Source organism: Sorghum bicolor, chromosome 1 (genome assembly GCF_000003195.3).
Source record: "Sorghum bicolor cultivar BTx623 chromosome 1, Sorghum_bicolor_NCBIv3, whole genome shotgun sequence".
Taxonomy (NCBI): Eukaryota; Viridiplantae; Streptophyta; class Magnoliopsida; order Poales; family Poaceae; genus Sorghum; species Sorghum bicolor.
Window position 1 is genome coordinate 59,464,395 of NC_012870.2, and position 21,928 is coordinate 59,486,322.

At 41.6% G+C, this 21,928-nt stretch overlaps 4 protein-coding genes across 4 annotated transcripts; 1 reads left to right on the forward strand and 3 right to left on the reverse strand.

The window, feature by feature from the left end:
* Nucleotides 897–4,648, reverse strand: LOC8062847 (methylsterol monooxygenase 1-1). The gene is made up of 5 exons (XM_002467514.2): nt 4,082–4,648; nt 3,363–3,685; nt 1,609–1,756; nt 1,488–1,520; nt 897–1,344 (listed from the first exon to the last, which is right to left on the reverse strand). The coding sequence occupies exons 1-5, from the start codon at nt 4,409–4,411 to the stop codon at nt 1,273–1,275; spliced, it is 906 nt and encodes a 301-aa protein (XP_002467559.1). The 5' UTR covers nt 4,412–4,648; the 3' UTR covers nt 897–1,272.
* Nucleotides 10,124–13,153, reverse strand: LOC8058787. Its single transcript, XM_002467515.2, has 9 exons — nt 12,864–13,153; nt 12,675–12,751; nt 12,526–12,567; nt 11,834–11,875; nt 11,239–11,322; nt 10,971–11,058; nt 10,733–10,830; nt 10,465–10,651; nt 10,124–10,374 (listed from the first exon to the last, which is right to left on the reverse strand). The coding sequence occupies exons 1-8, from the start codon at nt 13,066–13,068 to the stop codon at nt 10,631–10,633; spliced, it is 657 nt and encodes a 218-aa protein (XP_002467560.1). The 5' UTR covers nt 13,069–13,153; the 3' UTR covers nt 10,124–10,374; nt 10,465–10,630.
* LOC8058788 (putative magnesium transporter MRS2-G) lies at nt 13,239–16,412 on the forward strand. Its single transcript, XM_002464953.2, has 4 exons — nt 13,239–13,788; nt 13,948–14,393; nt 15,021–15,305; nt 15,682–16,412. The coding sequence occupies exons 1-4, from the start codon at nt 13,365–13,367 to the stop codon at nt 15,961–15,963; spliced, it is 1,437 nt and encodes a 478-aa protein (XP_002464998.1). The 5' UTR covers nt 13,239–13,364; the 3' UTR covers nt 15,964–16,412.
* On the reverse strand, nt 17,599–21,571 carry LOC8062848 (probable protein phosphatase 2C 72). Its single transcript, XM_002467516.2, has 4 exons — nt 20,946–21,571; nt 20,192–20,559; nt 19,315–19,551; nt 17,599–18,210 (listed from the first exon to the last, which is right to left on the reverse strand). The coding sequence occupies exons 1-4, from the start codon at nt 21,250–21,252 to the stop codon at nt 17,941–17,943; spliced, it is 1,182 nt and encodes a 393-aa protein (XP_002467561.1). The 5' UTR covers nt 21,253–21,571; the 3' UTR covers nt 17,599–17,940.

The following is a 21,928-nucleotide window of genomic DNA, read 5'->3' on the forward strand; positions in this document are numbered from 1 at the left end:
TAATTTAACGATTTAAATAGAAGAATTGTCTATTTAGTTTATTAAGTTATACTACAAAAGAACCGCGGGTATCTATTTGGAACACCATCTCTATCCTTAATTTTAGGTGCTTGATTGCAACAATTTTAAACTATCTGTAACTCCAACTCCAATGAATAAGCATCAGATTAAGCATATTCGAAAGACAACAACTCCAATGGATAGACATCAGATCAAGTCAATTTGAGTACATCTACTGATGCAAATGAAGGCACCTGTATGACCCCAATAAATTTTTATCTTTCTGCCACTCTAGATGTTTATTGCGTCATGTTAATGTTTTCTTATCATATTATATCTAACTGATGTCGGTTGCGAATTTATTGTTTCTTTGAGTTAATATCGCATTATCATTTCATATATCTTGCTGAGTTGGTTTGTTAATTTACTTTTGAAATTAGTGGATGATTATTCAAGAAACTATTATAGATATAGATAACTTAATAGAGGAGTTAAAACTGGTTCTGAGGAAAAGCATCTAAATATTAGTGTAGACACGTTGAATAGTGAACAAAGGTTTGATTTCAATGAAATATTGATAATTTCAATCCAGTTATAGTATGGTGACAATATTCTTGCATTGATGGTTTGCATTGTTACAAAAACAAACTAAAAATTGAATTTTGTTTTGATTCTTAAAAAATAGATATTTTTATGGACACATAGTATAATTAAAAGAGCAATATATAAGAGATAATTTATAGTTTTTTTTGTCAAACAATGACAAAATTAAGTGTCGCCTAAACAACAATCATGCAAATTATTGTCAAGCAAGGGAGTCTGTCTGTGTTTCACTGTGCCTAAACAACAATGCTAGAGTTGCGGAAACAACAATCAGGCAACATGGGAGAGTGGCCTAAACACAATCGGGCCAACAACGGGAGAGTTGTAGAACATATCCCGGAGCACCAGTGTAATTATAAATTTCAAATTTCAGAAAAGTTGAATACCTAGTTAAAAACTTGAAACAATAGAATGGCACACTACAAACTATACAGCAATTGATCCAATTTAATCAAAGCATGGAGCAAACCCGATGAACGGCTACTCTGAGAGTTGTGTTGTTATTCGTCAGCGTACAAGTTCCATGGAATTTCACAAACACTAGGAAAAAGAAGGCAGAACAGCTGAAAGCACTCAAGATGCAGCCCAGCTCGGTATATCTCCCATTTCAAAATGCCACAGTGAAGTGGATGGTCATAGAAACACTCAAGATGCACTGTATCTTGCAATCTAATCCAATTTCACATAGCTGAGTCCACTGCCATCTCCTTTCTCGCCATCATTTTGCCCCAGATCCTTCAGCTACATCGAGGGGAGGACAATAAAAAACAAAATCAGCTACTTGATCAACTCAATAACTAATATTGAGAACATCTGGGAACAACCTTGTTTGTAAGCTAGAATGGAAAAAATGTTTGAAAACACAGTCAACAGTAGAAAAATACCTTTGCTAGGTATGCTTTGTGGAATCTGTAACCCTGAAAGAACAAAGAACTCAAGATTAGAAACCTCATATTCCAACACTTCTTAATACCACCTTTCAAACTGGGTGAAGGAGAAACTTACTCTATCAGTCCCATATAAGTAATCACAGTAAGTGAAAACAGAAGCAAAATTGCTTTGGCTCTGGCCTCCTACATAATGATGATAGTCATGGTATTCTGCTCCTCCATAGAATGGAATATACTTTGTCGGGGTGAATGGGAAATCAAAGCTGCAAATTGACAAAACAAGTTATGGTTTTTTTCCCTTATAGAAGCTGCACAAAAACAAGTAGCTATCATGGACAGTTTCATTGATCACAGTGAAATATAACAAGCAGTACCTAGCACAAAACAGGACAAACAAAGGTAAGTCCTAGACGGGATGGTGAAATGTATAATATTAAACAAAGTATAACTGGATTGTATCAAAAGGTTGGGCAAACAAAAAGAACCAATGTGATATGCATGATATCAGTAGAATTTCAGTCCCCCAATGAGTAGTTCTGGTGACATGGTAGTTAATTTCAATCATATAGAAAGGTTGGGCAAACAAAAAAGACCAATGTGAGATGTATGGTATCGGGAGATCTCGGCCCTATCATAGCACAAGCCAATGGGACAACAGGTCATTCTGGTGACATGGTAGTTAACTTCAATCATATATAGTGAAACTAGGATTTTTTTTTATCATCTCCACCTAAAAATAGGGACAAGAAATGTACCAATACAACATGAAAATGTGAAGAGTAACTAGTGTGAACTTTTTATCAAAAAGAAAAACATGAATACTGTGTGTTGCAAGGTCATAGTACTCCAACTAAGCATAAGTTGAGACTTGAGACAATATTGACTCTGAGTAGAAACATCTAAGATAACAAACAAATAACTTCCTATCCACTCAGATATAAATCAAGAAGGATAATTGCTCCAATATAAATCAAGAAGGATAATTGCTCCAACATGACCCACTTAGACATTGAGTAATACAAGTGCAACTGCGGCAAAGTATTCAATCAGTAAATCCTAAAATTTTCAAGCTGTACGTAAGCATATTACACTTTTCTCTTCCTTCAGGAGTTAATTCCATTCATATTTCATAGCGCGCATAAACGTTGTTACTTAGATTTTGCAAAGCTTTGTAGTAGAATCATTTAAAACATGCATGTACGGATTGATAGGTTGTATACAATTTGTTAGTGAGCAAAACTGCAAGTAACAAAAGTTTAGTTCAAATCTGCCATGTCTAACCTTAGGCATCCACAGTTAGTAGGCAGTGTTTTATTCCTCCACAATTTAGGCTGCCTAACTTCTTAGCATCCACAATTTAGGCAGATTCTTGACTATGTTGGCTAACCTAGTCTTACCACTCTTTTCTGGTAAGAAAAATAATCACCTAAGCTTAGGCATAGTTAGCCAAAAAATCTGAGCAGTAGCCAATGCTAATCCATGCTGTATACTTTCTTCATTACCAGGGAATACCCCAAAGAAGTATCGACTAAAAATCCTTCAACTGTAAACAGCTGGCTAAGAACTCTGAGACAATTCTATCAGTTATGCAGACATCAACATCAGTTCAATTCAGCTTCCAATCAATGAAAAACTCCTGGCAATGAGAAACTCCATTCATTCAGGTCATTGTCAGTGATGTGCACACCACAGTAACCCAGGAACTCCACCCACAAACTACATACATCCATCACTAGCAACAAAGAGTAACCCACACAAAAGCAATACAATGTTGCACAATAATTACAATAATTACAGCTTGTTAAATCAATTCAATTGTTGTGCGTTTACGGTTCCATAGATGGGAAACATACAACAGAAAGTCCTTACCCACTATGTGTCTCGATAGCCTCCACCTGACGGAGTATAATCCAGAGCCAGAATGTGATCATGTGGCCTGGAGCAATGGCCGGCCCGACGAAGGAGGGGATGCCGAGTATGAGCACCTCAGCCCAGTGTGCATATGGAGCTGCGAATCCGATTGGCGCGGTGAACTCATGGTGGACGCGGTGGATCTTCTGGTACCCCCACTCCCCGTGGAGAAGCCTGTGGATCCAGTAATTGAGGTAGTCCTCAACAAGGAAGTACACCAGCAGCTGTGCAGCAATCTCCCCCAGGGACGGCAAAGGCAACCTCGTGTGGATTCCCACCAACTGATTGGATAAAAGAATAAAATCAATATAACCCTTTTGTGTATGAGAATACAATTTTAGCACGATGAAAGAAATGCAGGGTGCATGGAAGGAAATTTCTTCTGCTTTCCAAGAGTAGGCGAACTCAGGGGAATCTTCTTCAAGATAGGACGCATCTAGGAAGGAGAGGGTTCTTGGAGCAGAACCCAGATCAGAGAGGATAGGAAAACATGCAGAGAAACGTAATTGGAATTGTTTATTGTATCTAAGAAGAGATCGATCAAGGGGGGCACAAGAACAGCATCGAAACGCGATCTCTTGTACTGAATCCGCCCCCTAGGCCGTAATCTCATGAACTAACCAGGCGCATTGCGCGGAATCACCGAGCAAAGAAGGACGGGAAGGGAACCGACCGACCTTGACCATGGGGAAGGAGACGAGCTGGAGCGGGCCGATGACGAGGAAGAAGATGCGGAGGACGTCCTTGTAGCAGCGGACGAACTCGGCCCTGGAGAGGCGCACCCGCGGCTGCAGCTTGTACGGTGAGACCGCGGCGGGGGCCCGGAGCTCGAGGAGCGCGACGGGGAGCGGGGCCACCGTGAAGACGACGAAGAGGAAGAGGATGTTGCAGCAGTAGAGGTGGTAGTCGGACACCCCCGCGGTGTAGCGGAACCACAGCGCCTCGGCGGGCGTCATGGCCCGGCCCAGCGCCGCCTCCGCCTCCCCCGCCGTCGCGTAGGGCAGCATCTCCGGCGATCCGAGGGGGCACGCCCAGCCGTTCCACGCCGCCCCCGGGGACCCTATCCGCGATTCCCAAGAAATCAGACCTGGGGTCCTATTCCTATCGCCGCTCGCCGGCGCGTTCTCTGGGGGACCTGGAAGTGGAGACGAGGGAGAGTGGTGAGTGGGCCGGCGGAGGCGGAGAGGACGAGCTCCCAGCTCCCCACAGTTTGTGCGTGCCAGCTTCAGTCTCTGCGGTGTGGGTCCGGGTGAGGCCCGTCCGCGGTGCGGGCTTTGGCGTGGCGTGGCGTGGTGTGGTGTGACACGAACTCGTTGCATGGATCTCGCGCCTCACGTGGGGCGCGCGTGCGTGCCTGCCTGGCAGCGGGTCCGTTGGGCCCCGGGGCGTTTGGAAGTTGGAACGCTTGTTCTGGGCGTCTCTGTCCTGTGAGGTGAGACTTGAGGCACGTGTCTAGAGATTGAAGCGTGCTGAATGTGTAATCTGGATGTCCACACGGGGACATGCGTGTTGCTATTTTGTACAGCTTCTGCTCGATTTTAGGCTAGTCTCAATATACGTTTATGAGAGTGTCATATATATTAGATAAAGAAGTTTCATTAGATGAGAGAGGAGTTTCATCATTCATAAAACTTATATGGCTCAGTTATCTAGTTTACAGTCTTGATAACTGTGCTATAAAACTATGCATTGAGACTGACCTTACATGGTTGTTTTCACTTTTCAGCTTCTCCTACCAAACGAGTTTGGATGAAATAGTTTATCCCTAATAAACTGTTTTCAGCTCCTTCTACATGAACATCTCTCTATGTGAAACTGGATAAAGCTAAAAATATTAGCTTTTCCAAGTTTTTTTTTCTTCTATGGCATCTTTCCTGAAAAACAAATGTTTATGAAAATAAGTTAGCTTCACCTCGGTGAAGCTACTTTATGAAATCAAAGCCAAAAAAAATAATATTTTACTAGTGAAGCTAAATTGTACTACCGACATACCCTTAGTTACCTACTGCACCGCTGCGATGCATCAGATTCAAACAGAAGACAAGGCTAACCACTTCCTACTTCCTAGTACTAGCGTGGAGTGTGCAACAGATGGTGCTGCGGTGATCGCAAAAAAAAAAAAAAAAAAAAAAAAGAAGATGGTGCTGCGGAGGTGAAAATTTGAGGGCCGGTTTAGTTCCCTATTTGGAAAAAAAGGGGATTCGGTCCACCGTAAACATCATCCAAATTTTTTGATAAAAATGGTTGCCATTTTAGATTTTGGCCTCACGAGCCTACAAAACCCAAAAAAGCTGCTTCATGTATTTTGGACCCCAAAAGTTTGATATTTTGGATGAAACTAAACATACTCATAAAAAAATTAGTTTTAAAGTATTTGGTATTTTGTATTTTGCGTTTCATGGAAAACTAAACGAATGGGTATGGAGTATGGACGCGCCATGTGAATTCAAGATAGCATCAACACTCTTAGCTTAAGAAGAATAGTTAAAAGCTATTGTATAAATTTAGAAAAAGACTACAATGTTACTACTTCTAGAGACATTGATGCCTTGTTTAGTTTGTAAAATTTTTTAATTTTAGATACTGTAGCATTTTGTTTGTATTTGATAATTATTGTCTAATCATGTACTAACTAGATTTAAAAGATTTGTCTCGTAAATTATAGATAAACTATATAATTAGTTGTTGTTTTCGCTATATGAGTCTATATATATACATCAAAAGATTCCATACGACTGATGAAAAGCACTTGGTGTTCAGGTATTGGGCAATGGGCCTCGCAGGAGCTGTCGCCCAGAACAACAAACATCCGCATCTCAAGCTCCGAATGGACTTAGCCTTGTAGTTTGTGTATAAGTGGAGAACAGCTCTGAAAGGAGATAAGCAATTGTAAAATTTGAACCGATTAAACAATCATAGTTCTAGATTATATCTTTGTCTTCCCCTGCTCTCCGTTCCTTTCTCCTTCCTCAAGTCTCCCTTTATCGAGAGCTAACATCTAACCTCTCAGCGAGTTAGATACTTGCACATATAGACACGTGTCATATATCCGGGACAAATCCTCACACATGGACGTCTAGCTTAAGTAATTTCATGAAACCACCAACTAAACATGCCCGATGTTTCTATGGGCTACGTCCAACCTAACCACGTAGGTGAACAGGTTTGACACAACTCCAAACGTTTTTTTAAAAAAAGTATAAGCTTAACAATATGTTTAACACATTAGATTTGACAAAAAATAAACATTGGTCTAAGAGAACAAACAGCAGCCCTACAAAATTACAGCGCAGGCTCCCTTTTGTTTAAAACTAATGAATAGTGGGATATTACCATTCTGTTTGGTAAACGAAAATGTAGAGGCTTGGCGGCTGTTGCTAGTGCATCCTTTTTCTAAGGAATGGTGGATTTATTTTGACTTTCGCGATTATAGAAATGGATCAATAATAAGAAGAGGAGAAATCAAATTAACTTCGTGCACATAGATTAGGGAAATTTATTTAACAAGAAACCTTTGTGATCAAAATAAGATGTTATCACGATCCTTTTTTTAAAAAAAAACAGCTTGTTCTAAGTGCATGATGTCTGTTTATTTGATGAAGTTCCGTCTCCCGGTCCCCACAGCGCAGGTGCCATGCAGCGTGCAATCTCCTTTTGGTGGCCACTGGCCATTCATCAATTTTCTCTTCTTCTCTGGAACGGAAAGGGATGGTGGTGTCGTTTTCGTACTCCTGTGTTTCTCCTGGTCCTAGCAGCTTCATGGAGAAACATGTTCTTCAATTTTCATGACGGTGCGCTAGCATGTTGCATGTTGGATACCTTTTAGTGTGCAGGGATTTTGGTAGCAGGGGCAGTGCCCCCCCCCCCTCCAAGCCCACTCATTTCTTTAAATACCTATATAAATATTAATATTTATAGTATAAGAAATATTAATTTCATCTATTTTTTATTCAAATACGATGATTTTGGTAAGAAATAGTGTAATGTTTTTTTAAAAAAAAATTCAAATATATAATTATGTATATTTTATCACACTAAAAATACAGTTATATTTGTTCACCTCGCTTAATCAAACTCGCTGGTTTCGCCACTAAATAAGGTCAGAAAAATACTCCATGTATACAACATATAGTAAGTACACCATCGTTTAACTACATGTCTACATCACATTTTTAATATTAAGTACTCTTTTCAATTAAAGTGAGTGAATACTCAAGTGATTTGAACCATTTGATCTAGCTCCAAAATGCAAGTTGTAAAAGAGTTTTACCATTTTTTCGCGAGGGGTAGAAGAGCTGCACATATGGTTAAGTTATATACAGAATGTAGAGTCCACACGAGATATACTCCTTCTGCCCCGAATAAAAGTTCATTCTTGTGTTTGTAGGATTCATTCAATCAATGTCTGGTTTCACAAAATATATGCAAAAGGTACTTAATGTTATTTCTGTCGGGTAATAAGTATCATTAGACAAATAATGAAATATATTTTTATAATAAATCTATTTGGAGATACATAGTTATTTTTTAAAAAATAATTAAGTTTGAACCTAGGATGATATTTTTTTATAGGAAGCAGTAGCTGATATGATGTTGATTCATACCTGCATGTGGGCTAGAGCTATATACTATTTCATTCGTCTCAAAATAATTGTACATCTTGCTTTTATGGATTCTTTTTTTTAAGTTTGACTAAATTTATAAAAAATAATATCAACATTTTTTATCTCCTAATATTTTCATTATGAAAATATATTGCACTATTAATCTAATAACATTTATCACACATCATAAATATTAGTATATTTTTTACTTATCATAAAACAAGATGTGCAATTTTATTTTGGAACGGGGTGTATCCATATTATAAGAGCAACTTCAACAGACTTTTTATATGCTTCCTAGTTTATAGGAATAGAGATTTTGATGAAAAAAATTACAGTCTTTTCAATCGGATCTCGAAATATAGACATATTTTATTTTGGATTTCTCGGTAGCCAAAGATGAAAAACAAGGATGCCTTTATAAAGTGCGCATAAGAAATTAGAGCATCTCCAACAACTTGGTAAAATTCACTTGTCAAATCTTGAGTTATAGCAAGTTGCTAATTTATTTAGCAAAAGAAAAAATGATGTGTCTCTAATAAGTTGCTATTCTCACTTGGTAAAAATAGAGGATGACATATGAGACCCGCTCACTTGGTAAAAGAATATGTGTCTCCAACAAGTTGCGCTCGGGATAGCAACTTGGGATAGCAACTTGACAAATCTCGGCAGTAGAAACCTCTGGATAGCAACTTGGGAAATTTAGCAAGTTGAGATAAGGAGTTGTTGGAGGAGGATTTTTATGCTTTTAACAAATTTGGTAGGATAGCATATTGAAATACCAAGTTGTTGGATATGCTCTAAAACAATTGTCGAAGAGTGCATGGATATAGAAAGGATTGTTACTCAAATAACTCTCACAATGATAATTCAGAGAGTAATTTTTGGAAAGACTTTTTGAGATTATCTAATTATGAATGTTCTCTAAGTATGAATGGAACATGAGACCACTCCAACGGAGAAACCAAACTACTGCGGTGCCGCTGTTTCTGTTGGCACATAGTTTCCGCGTGAATACAGAGAACAAAACATTCCGGATCTCCAGAAGACGAACCTCTGATAGTCTGATGCTCTCACAAGCCCTGATCTTGGTTAGCCTTCTGCATGCATATAAAACTAATCTCCCGGATGAGCCCTAATTCATGCTCCCTTTCATTGGCCCTATATGTATATATTTGTGGAATAGTTTAGGATGACAAGTTGCATGGCTAAGGTCTTGTTTGGATGTTGTCGTATTCACTTCAATCCATGTGTGTTGGTGTGTATTGGGGTGTAATTTAGTTCAAGTTCCACTCCAATCCACCTCAACACATGTGGATTGATGTGAATACGACTACATCCAAACAAAACCTAATTATTCTTGTCCTTGTTGTTCGTTAAACAAGGCCTAATTATTCTTGTCCTTGTTGTTCGTTCGTGTCCAGTATCCACTGGTTGGTATGGTCCAGACACGTGAGTCCAACGAATAACATCCACAGCCACAGGGCACCCGACCTACTACCTTGTCCCTGACTCCCTCGGCCCTCGCTGATCTGTCCAGGACGAAGAGCAGAAGATGGGAGTAGTAAAAAATACAAAGAGGTGCGCTGTGTTGTCGTACTCGAACAGGAGAGACAATCAGACTAGAGAGGTAGGCAAATAACACATGAGCATCTTGCATCTATGTACCAAGACCAAGTGGACGTACATTCTAACTGCACAACAAATAACATACTACCTCCTTTAAGGAAAAAAAAAGATACAATTCTAGCTCTGGTTAGTCAAGGCTGTCTGAAGTTTATTAACTAACTTTACAGAAAAACGTACACATTTAACAAATAGATACTATAGAATTATATTTTATAATAAATGTAATGCTACTTATTCGTTGAACCTTATTCGTTTGAGCTTATCAGCTGAATTTATCTGTCATTCAATAGTATTTTTCTCTCATAAACAGTACTTTCTATCGTGGCTTTCCAGCCAACTTATAAAGAACTCAATAGTATATTAAGTTGGCCTGCTCGGCTGCCCTTCTTCTACAGTCACCTGCAGCAGCTTGTTTCCTTCATGGGAAAACAGTTAATGCAGTCTCCAGCAATCACTTTTGAGCAGGCCAACAATAAAGTAGTCGGAAAAGGGAAGAAAAAATGGATTTTAGGACCATCATCAAGAAATATTCCGAAATATTCAGCTCAGCTTTGCAAACGCATCATATCTCAGTGGTCGTTGCATATTCTATGTATGACAAACAGAAAGTAGGATCTCAGATTCTGGAGGTGTTAGCTTCTACCAGATTGAGGAGGATCCACATTTATAACAGAAGAAAAGTGAAACTGATGGTTCTTCTAAGCTCTATCTCGAAAAGTTTTCCCATGCACAGCTTTCTGCAGCAATTTGAGTCAGAGTTAGATGTATCTATCAGAATGCAACAAAATGGTGACAAACTATGCGGCTTCATGATCATTATTCATTACCTGGTAGTTCTATACGTAGCAAAAAGAGTTACTGGTCTCCCTTAACAAACCAGAATCCTAACGCTTGGACTTGGTGATGTCATGAAACCATTTCATGGTTTATCCAGTGCTTGAATTTTCATCATGGGCCTTGTCATTCTGCTTTAATTTTTACTTCAGATTCTTCTTATTTGGAATCCTTTCCTGTCTACAAGCATAAGGGAGGACTTGACTCAGAACAGGAAAAACAGAATAATTACTATGACGTTAGTTGCAAATCAGAACTAACCAGCATCTCATGGTCGCCCATTATTTCCTCGATCACCTCGCCGAGAACCTTCTCTGCACTGTTAGGAACAAGCGCAGCAAAAGCAGGAGATTCCAATCCTGAAAAGAAGTAAATAAAAAACTGTCAATTTTATGAGACCTTATCTTAAAGCGTTTTGGTTCAGTTTGTTTATTTGATTACAGAGTTTCACCTTGTACATTTCACCATTTCATAATTTAAGGCAGAACTTTTGACTTACCAGTTTCTGGGAAGGCATTGATGAACATCATCATCTCCTCACCAGTCAGACCAGAAAATATGCATATCCTTGGCAGTGATCCTGCAATCTGTGAATTGGACAAGTATATCCAGAAAATATGCATAGCCTTAGCTAGAGATTTAGATTCAGATTTAAGACTGATAAGAAATGAAAGAACTAAATATCCGTAAACTAAATTCTTAGCTCAAGTATATGCAGTAGCATACTAAAAGCTAAAAAATAAGTCCACAATGTCTTTGGTGCAAACCTTGACAGCTTCCAAATCAGGCTGCTCAGTGTGCATGGCATCCCATAAGGTTTGCTTCGTCATCTCCTCTGTACAATGAATCACCTGAGTCAAGTTAAAAGTATTGTGAGAACAAAAATCAAACAAACATGGATGAACTTTCAGGGTTGCATCTAGCAACTAAAAACTGCAATCGCACTAAGGACAACAACAAGAGAAAGGCATTATAAACTGAATTATATTGCTAATAAGTGTACTATTCTTGACATTTTTTTACAACACAGCACAAATAAAGTAAATCTTATCGCAAAAAAAAACACAAATAAAGTAAATCTTTGACACTTCAAATCAAATTTATTTCACTTCTTTTTTTGCTGGAGAGTATGTATATTTGTTCAGTTCATGTACCATCTGCAATAATGTATAGCAAAGCTATTCTCTATCATGACAGCTATCCTAGGCAGAATAATTCCATATTAATGGCAAAACTTAAAAGGTTACTCTAGTTTGCTGATAGTATATGGAATAAACAAGTGACTTCATCACTCTAATCACTATATATGTATACAGATAGAGCATTCTTGCATATATCAGTGAGAGCTGATGCACAACTTGCCTTGAGGAATTCACCTTCAAGCTCTTTCAAGAAGGCCTGAATCTGCACAAATTGTGGAACTCACATAAGCTGGAACTGGCAGCACAACACAAAGTACTACTACCTATAACAATAATGCAAGACATATATGATTTATTTTCTACCGCTTTTTTTTTAAACATGAATGTTCAGGTTTCTGAGCAGATGCCTACATGGCGACATGAAATTTTTGCAAGAAAACTACACCTGGGGCACGTAGAGTATCTAGAACTCAGGTATACAAAATACAGGGAGCCAGGGAGGCCATCTGCTTGGTGGAATCTGACAAAGCACAGCCTTACGTGTGATCGTTTTTAACTTTACTACCAAATATTACTCACTCTATCCTGAAAAGACTGCAATTCTAGCTTTCTATCAAGTTTACACAAAACATCTACAGTTTGATCAAGTCTGTACAAAAGGTATCAATATTATGATACCAAATTAGTATTATTAGATCCATCGTGAATATACCTATTTGGTTTCATATATACCTGTTATCTTTTTGATAAATTTTGTCAAACTTTTCAAGGTGGAGGTAGTATTTTTTTTCCATAAAAAAAACTACTGAGCAGCGAGCACCATCATTGAAACGCTTTGGTTCTTTCAAATGTAATAATTGTACAAAAATGGAGAAAGATACTAATGCTCTGCAAATTGACATCGCTGATTACCGTGACAGTTTCGCCTTTCTCGAATCCAATGAGCAGTAGCGCCTGAAATTCACATATAGGAGTATGACATACTGTATAATTTTGAGCGTTTCCATGTACTCGCATGACAGGCATGCAACGATGTAGAACAACTGCGAGGCGCAACTCACCGGTGGGCCGTACATGGGATCCTCCGCTTTCAACGGCACAAACTTGGAATCCTCTTCCATCAGCTCGGCCGGAGCTCCTGAGATGCACCTCCTCGGAGTATATATCACATAAAATGAAATGAACCGAAACCGAGCACTGCCAAACTAGCTGAAGCGGCGCAGCTTCCGCCGCCACACCACGCATCTTACCTTCGGGGGGCAGCGATCGGAGCGGGCCGCGCCACTGGCACCATCGTCTCCTCAGCGGCGGCACCGAGATGGAGGAGGGACCGCGCGGCACCCGCGCACGATGGGGGTAAGTGGAAGCACCGGAGCGTGCGATGAGCGGGCGCGCGAGCAGACCGGCGGCGGCGGGTGTTGCAGCCGGCGGCGAGAACGGCGAAGATATCATCATCTTCGCTTCGCTTTGTGGATGGTGTGGACTTGTGGTCTCTCTTCCGCTAGCGCTTTGCCCGCGCGGCTGCTCGGTGCGTTGACGCTGCACGCGATTTCAGCCGTCCGATCAGCATCCTAGGGCTTCCGCTTCACGAGCGGTTAGCCCTGGGCCGGCCCCCACTCGTCTACCACAGATTGGGGAGCGCGGGGGAGGAGGACCACGGCAACCCCGCCGTCCCGTCCGAACCTATTCACCCCCGTGGACCGTGCCGTGACGCGGCACGCCGCCGCCGCCGCCGCCGCCGCCGCAACACCATGGGGAAGCGATCCGGCGGCAAGAAGCTGCCGTTCTTCACCAGATCCTCCTCCTCGTCGTCCTCCGCCAAGCGGAATCGGTCCGGTCGCCGCCTCCCTTCCCCCTCCAAGCAGGACAACGCGACGAGGGCTCTTCTCGCCTCCCCCTCCGCCGCCTCGCCGTCCGCGACCCCGGGCTCTGCAGCGGCGGGGCAGACCGCCCAGCCGCCGCCTCCCCTCTCGGCCACCGCGGGCGCCGGGGGTGCCGTGCCGGGGAAGGTCACCAAGAAGAAGGCCGGCGCTCGCCTGTGGATGCGGCTGGACCGCTGGGGTACCTCTGAGGTCGTTGAGCTCGACAAGGCCTCCATAATCCGCCGCGCCGGCCTGCCCCCGCGCGATCTACGCATCCTCGGCCCCGTTTTCTCTCGCTCCTCCAGCATCCTCGGTGAGCATACCCGGCCACCCCTCTCTCCCTGCCCTTTTTAATATTCGATCAATTCTTGTCAAAAAAAAGTATTCGATCATTTTGTTTTTTGTGGTGATAAAAGCAAGAAAACGCAAACTTTGGTATCATCCTAGTAATGCACAATGATTTATTCTGCAGCTAGGGAGAAGGCGATGGTGATCAACCTCGAATTCATCAGGGTGATAGTTACTGCCGAGGAGGTGCTCCTGTTGGACCCTCTCGTGCATGAAGTGCTCCCTTTCGTTGACCAATTGAGGCAGCACCTGCCTCTGAGGAGCCTGGTGGGTGGGAATGGTGAATGTGCCCCTGATGGCAATGGGGAAAAGCAGAAGGGCTCGCCTGGAGGCCAAGTGCCCCGTCTTAATGAGGCGACTGGTGCGGAGCACGAGCTGCCATTCGAGTTCCATGTGCTGGAGGTTGCTCTTGAGGTTGTGTGCTCATCGTTGGACCTTAGCGTGGCAGACCTTGAGAGGCATGCTACTCCAGTGCTTGACGAGTTGACCAAGAATGTCAGCACGAGGAACCTTGAGCGAGTGCGGAGCCTTAAGAGTCATCTTACCCGTTTGCTTGCCCGTGTGCAAAAGGTATCAATAAAGAAAGACTATGTGTGCTTAATTCCTCGGTCTACCTGAACTTGAATAGTTTATAACCATGGTTGTTTCTTATTGTTGCATGTCATTTTTGTAGATCAAAAGACCATTGAATTATATTACTAAGATAATCCTAATTAATTGGTTTCCAACAGTCTATTCTATTTGCAACAATGGAGATATGATTGAGTTCTTCAAACAGCCCTTTATACCATTTTCTGTTTATGACTGTGCAGCCTAGATTGCCTCATGTTGTAAATTGTTATAGTTTCAGTTGCTCTGTGCATAGTCACAAACCAATCCAGCTTGACTGTTTGCTTTGGTCTTCTTATGTGGCCTGATGCTCATGCAGAAAGAATTGCTTGATGTACTTACAGTTGTGTATCCACTATGGATTGGTAAAATAGGCATGTCAAAATTTTAGCTGCAGGAAGACAAATAGAAATAAGCCATTGAATTTTCGTTTTTTAGGTTTCTCTTTCGTTCTGTCTTAAGCCTATTGTTTACATCGTACTGTGGTGAGCTGCTGAGTGTTTCTGTTGTGCTTGTGAGAATCTTGGTGATATCTCATATGCTGCTGTACTGGGATCTGTTATGTATTTATTTATTGTATCTTATCAGGTCAGGGATGAAATAGAACACCTTCTAGATGATAATGAAGACATGGAACATCTGTATCTAACAAGGAAGCAAGTACAAAACCAACAGGTTGAGGCTTTAATGTCATCTGCTGCTTCCAACAGCATTGTTCTTGCCGGAACAGGTGTGCCCAGGCTGAACTCTAGCTTTCGGCGTAGCATGAGCATTGCTACCAGCATGCATTTGGATAATGATGTGGAAGACCTAGAAATGTTACTTGAGGCCTACTTCATGCAGCTGGATGGAATCCGCAACAGAATTTTGTCGGTTAGTCTCCTTATCCACCACTGAAATACCATGTATTGCCCTGTATTGTGGGTTATGTAATTATATGTTGCTGTCTTATGATATATAATCTGCTTATGCTAGAGAGAATACACTTGCTAATATATATTCCTTTTGTTTTCTATCAAACACAAAGATCAGTTTATACAAGTTAAAGTAGTACTCCCTCCATTCCAAATTGTGAGTCATTCTGGCTTTTATAGATACATAGCTTTGTTATGTATCTGGATTATCAGGTGTATCCAGATGTGTAGCAAAAACTATGTACCTAGGAAAACCAGAACGACTTACAATTTGGAATGAACAGACTACAAGATTTTGATTATTTCTGATATGATTCTCCTTGAAAATAAAACAGGTTCGGGAGTATATTGATGACACAGAAGACTACGTCAACATTCAACTTGACAACCAGCGTAATGAACTCATTCAACTCCAGCTTACACTGACCATTGTATCCTTTGGCATAGCTGCCAACACTTACATTGCTGGAGCTTTTGCAATGAACATCCCGACCTCTCTGTACAACACTGATGGCAGCCTCTTCTGGCCATTTGTCGGGGGCACCTCATCCGCCTGCTTTGTAATCACCGTCCTCTTATTTTGGTATGCCTGGTGGAAGAAGCTGCTGGGTCCTTGAGCACGAAGCGAAGACAAGATGGCAGAGAGCCTTGTCATGTTTGCAGAAAGGAAGCAAGCGTTCTAAGGATATTAGAGAACTGTGGGGATAGCATGAAAACCGTATATAACATCTCACGAGTGGTCCATAAGATGAGTACATGTAATTTGTCATTAGCATAAATGAGATGATGCGATGGCCAATATACTTCTGTTAACATCATTAGATATAGCTGTTGCTGGCAATGGACAAATGCTGCCATGAAATTATATTATCCAGCAAGGGCCGATTTCTTGTACAGATTGCTTTTCTTTCTGTTTTGGAGCTATCATCTTCTGTGCTTCAGTTTTTGGGCAATCGGCAGGTGATGGTTGTTTAGCCGACTATAGCCACATCTTGTGCCCAGTCTACCGATAGTTCTCTCCCACCTGATGAATTGTGACTCCCATGATGAGTGGATCATTTGTTAAGTATCAGTTTTTTGAATATTTGGGTGAGCGCGTTGGTTGCTCAGTTGAGCCCTAGCTTTGTTGTCGGCAGATGCTTGGGTGTGTGCATGTTCTTCCTTAACATGTTTCAGTTTGTTGTTCAGCTGGTCTTTTCTTCAGCAATGATGCTTGCATAAAGCTTTTAATGAGATAGGGTATTTAAGATTTAGATGATCAAGTTGATTTTGTTCGGCTGCTTGTGAAAAAAAAATTGCTGCATCTTTTCTTCACCTGCTCATTCACCACTTGGTTACACTGGCTGGTAGTATAAACGCCGATACCGAAGCTTGAAGCCGATTTCTCGTACGAACGAAAAACATCTCGCTCATGAAAACAGTTTTGGGCCATGAATAGTTTTTGGGCCGAAGCACTTGGTCACGTGAATAGCCCATCATGCAAGTCTGCTGGGCAATACGCAAAGTACGTATTTTGGTAACCACGTGGCAAGCACGGAGAGCACCTCTAAAAAAAAGTACGTATTTTGGCCGTAGCTCCATCAGGATTCATGTGTGGCAATTATCAAATAGAGCACTTTCATGTGCGGTGTATGTGCTTAGTTGGCTCTAAGCTCTAGTCAGTCTGTTCGCTTAAGCTTACCACTGTCAACCATTCAGAGCCATGGCAGAACAAGGCTAAGGTCAACATCTTTGTCGATTCGGTGGAGAATGATGCGTTCTACGTTCTGTTGGTCTTCCCTCATTGGAATGTTGCCGAGCTGTTCTGGGATGGAGCTTGAATGTGCCTGCGAGGTCATGGAGCGGTGTGGCCTTGCTGTTGAAGGCGTAAAGAAGAAAAGGCAGGAAGAAAGTGAGAACAGGCTGACAGATGCCGACATATCCACAAGTCCATAACAAACGGGGGTGGATGGGATAAGGACTGAAAATACCCGGTTTGCTGTTTCAATAGTTTGAGGATCAAAGTTGTCTTGTTAAAGGTCCAAAATCAGACTGAGAATAGTTTCAGGAATAAAATGCACACAAAAAAGGGGGGGCGGGGGCTGCACGCTTAATTATTGAAAAGGAACAGTAAATCTGCTAAAGCATTTGCCTCACCATGTCCACAGTGTCGAGAGGCTTCTCCCAGCAAACCAGGCAACAATGCCCTTGTGCGTGGAGACTGAGCATGCACCTAGAGAGCAACCTGCTCGACAACCAGATCAATCTTGGAATGGCATGTCGGAACAGCACTTTATGGCGAAAGAAGGGGGCGATGAACTATTATCACAAGTTGATCCGGAGAATGTACAACCACCTGATATCCCATGAGTGAATCTAAAGGGTAAGGAAAAGAAAAAGAGGGCCAAAAAAGCTAAGAATAATCTAATCTTATACCTTGCTATCAGTTGCGCTAGTCACCATGTTGAGAATCTAAAAAAGGTTTTACATGAACACAAATGGTGAAATAAACTACAGCTGATCACAACTGCTGCTCTTCTTTCTTCTTCTTTTTTACCTTTTTCTTTTTGTTTTTTTTTTATCCTCTTGCCTGGCCCTTCACATCCAGTGTGGTTTCAGTAAGAGTTGTTTAGCTCTGTGGGAACTGAGAATGGAGCAAGGGTGTTTGAAGGGATTGGAACGCCACCCCCTCGGAGAGAGACCGAGGGTCTGCTCCAGGCAGCAGCTGTCATGGCATTTGAATCGAAAAACACCACAATGACAGTTATATCATCGTGGAAGTGCCGCCTCACCCCCCGATCAATTTTCTTGAGGTCTGAATACCGCATCTCCCTCTTCTTTGCTGCTTCCTGCATTGCAGACTTTACTAACTTTCGAGCAATTCCCTGGCACATAAAAGTTAAGAGTGGCATCAAGAAAACGGCAAGTGGTGCCATTGTGTAAAGAGTAATAAAACAACAAAAATAATGCAATAGGGGGGTCACGATTTTAATTTGAGAAAGATTGTAGAACTGTCATTGTACTTGCTCAAAATACTCATCTCTATCATTACTTGTTTATATGCCATCGACGCAGTATCCAATATAAACCTTTACTGTTATTATCATAATAATATAGTAGCAAAAAGTTCTTTTAAGAAAACTGCAATTGAATGAGATTTATAAAATGAGACTCCCTCGAGATACAGATACATGTCTTCTAAAATACATGAAGTCAACTTCTGAAACTTTGACGATAAACATCATTTTAATACCAAATCATTTGCAATTGATCTCAAAAGGTATTTTCATGTTATTACAACTTTTGTTTGGTTTTATAAACATACTACAATAGAAATATATGGTCAGGGTTGCATTTTGGATACTGTATCACTGTCCAGAACAGCATGAACCGTGACAGGAGGAAGTTCTAACAACTAAATTGTACCGGCAACAACCCAAAGTATCATTTAAACCTTCAACTCAAGTAACAACAATTCAAGTGAAACGAAAATGGTCCACACAATGAAGATAGAGCATCCCAGATTATCCTGGAGATGGTCTAATTCAATAATCAGCCAAAAGTACAAACTTGCAGCGGCGTGAGCCACAGTGCAGTGTGGTTTCTTCAGTTACATTTTGAGACAGTCAATATCATACAACAATAGTGGGTCCGTATAAACTTGAGTGCTTAATGGCCAACAACTGAGGAAATGCTTAAATAAACTGTGCATTTTTAGAACAGGCTTCCATTAATGGCCTACAGCTGAGGAAATGCTTAATGCATAGCATCTTGAATGAACTTAGAACAGGCTTCTAAAAATGCACAAATATTGTTCTCAAATTCCTTAGATAAAAGTTCATCCATTACCTAAACAGAAATGAAATTCAAAATATGATTAAACTACTATATTTGCATGCAGTATTGATCAGGCAAGTAATAACATGAATTAGCACCGAGTCTCGAAAAGACCAAGTTACAGAAACTAAACATAAGATAAGAATACATACATTACGTGGGCTACTTTGGACCATGTCAACCGCTTCCTGATTGCTAAGATGCTCCCAGAGTCCATCAGATGCAAAAATGATGAACTTATCAGTTGGCTGTATTTGGTGTACAGTAATTGCTGGATCAGCACTAAGAAGTGGTCTCCTGAAAGTTTCCTGAAGACGAAACTTGCTGTGCAACGGTTCTCTATTGAACTCGGGTTTCTTCAGATACGCATCTCCAATTGACCTTGTTATCTGCATCAAATGATCATACCATGTGAGATGCAACCTGGAAAGAAAGCAATAAAACTGGCAAGATTGATGGCAGAATCTCATACACATATATGCACTAGGCAGCAGAAGTAATTGGAATGGCGTTTACAAGAAAAACAAAGCTGATTTCATAGTTGCTATTACTACCAGATCAAGATCACTTACAAAATGATTACCCTAGAATATACACCTGTTCCTATCTTGTGTGATCATGCACTAACTTCCATTAAAGGTGCAGCATGAATAAGAAGTTCACTTTAAAAAAAAAACACTTGGCGAGAATGAAATAAGAAAACTAAACTCAACACATTTCTCATAATAACATTGTCAGATTACTGCACCAACATAGGTATTTTAAAAGGTTGGTTCATGACTATGGTAATATACTCATGATTGCTGGATACACATAAATATACTTAAGTGATAACATAACATCAAGATAAAAAGAAAATGCAACCACAGAGGATAAAGCTGGCTACCCACATAATGCAAATCTCAGCTATGATGAGAACAAAAGGTCTCATCAGTTTTTTTTTTTCTGCACTGTTAAAAATATTTGGATCAATGGGTCAGAATGAATAGACAAAGACTGCCAACTTCATCTTATGCAAAGTTAATGTACCTGGATAATACCCTTTACACGCCAAACGTTGTGTTTTAGGACCACAATATGGGGATCATCAGGATGTGATGCCTGCAGCTCTCGTCTAACCTCCTCATAGGATGCATTGTGTTCTGCTGAGAGTTGCATTGCCAAAACCTCTCCAGTTCCCTTGACAAGTCTCCCAAGAACAGCACGGGAGTCCCCAAGGTTTGCAACATATAAAGTTCCGCTGCAAACCACGCCAACTAGACAGCAAGAGCCTACAGCTGCTAACTGAGGTCTCACTGACCATTGGTCACTAACTACAGAAATAAAACCCTCCTCAGTCGCTCGGAATGCCTTCCGAATCACATCTGCTGACATGCCCTTGTGCTCAGATGCGAATCCTGGAAAAAGTTTGTCATGCAAAAGCATAAATGAAAAAAGGTAAGCAGTTAAAACAAATTGTGATGTAACTAGAACATGTGACAGAAGAAGTTATCCTTTTGCAATGATCAATAATTTCTAGCAGTTTTATCTAAACATAACTGCATTCAAATTTCCGCGTGCTTTTCCATGTTAATATACATAGAAGAATGTTCTATTCAATGCATACATAAAATCAAGTCACTGAAATGGCAAACATCTTTACTGAAGAGCAATCAACGTCAACTCATACACTGACACACTTGCGTATCAAAATATTATTAGATGTATTGATCGTAAATCCAATAGCATAGCTTGATTGTTATTTGATCTAAAGCATGAACTTCAGCAGTGGTAGAGGCCTTACTCCTCAGGTGGTTGAAGAGATGATCATTGATGTACCGCGCCGTCTCCGGGCCACCATGCCCATCATAGACCCCGACGAAGGTGCCTTGCAGTCCAGGCTCCGATGTGCTCAGCGGCCCGGATTCAACCTGGCTATGGTCCTCCAGCAGGTTATTGGCCTGGACCACGGCCATGGAGAACTCACCATCTACGACCTGCCCGCCGTCCTTGTACCACAGGAGCCCGTCTTGGCGCCCGGTGGCATCCGATCCTCTGCGGGGGCGCCCGGCCGGTGATGCCGGCCCCCAGCAAGATTTCAAGTAATCCATCACAGGCGATTACCACTGGCGGAGCCAAGGCCCGGCCACCCTGGGCAGCTGGCCGGGCTCCCACGGGAACAGCAGCGGCGGGAGGGGAAAGGGAGGTGCGTACGCAGGGTCGTCGGCCGGTGCGCGGAGGACGCAGGCGAGGACGCGAGGCGACTGGTGAGAGAAGGTGGAGGGAGCCGCCGACGCCGCCGCCGAGCCTGGGACTGCCCCTCCGTCGCTGGACGCCGCCGACGCGCGGAAGATCCGATCCTTGGGACCGAGCCTGAGCGCGAGTGGGGGAAGGAGCAGAAGATCTGCGCTGAGGGAGAGGGACCGAGCCTAGAGATGGCAACGGGTATGTAGCTGATGGGCAGTGGCCAACCGTATCCGCACCCGCGAAGTCTAAATTTTACCCGTCGGGTTATCCGTATTCGCACATAGGTAGAAAATTAATTTCATACCCATATCCGCAGGTAATTTCTACCCGACGGGTAACTCGCACCCGATAGTATACCCGAGAATTACATATAAATATCATACATTTACACACACAAAAATTATACTAAGCCTCCAACAAGTTACAAACTAATATTCGTATGATAACGTTAAATTCATATATATATTAGGAGAGTTTAGTTGGATTTAGACTAAATTTATGTGCTATATAAGCTTAAATGACAAAGGTGGCTAGTTATTT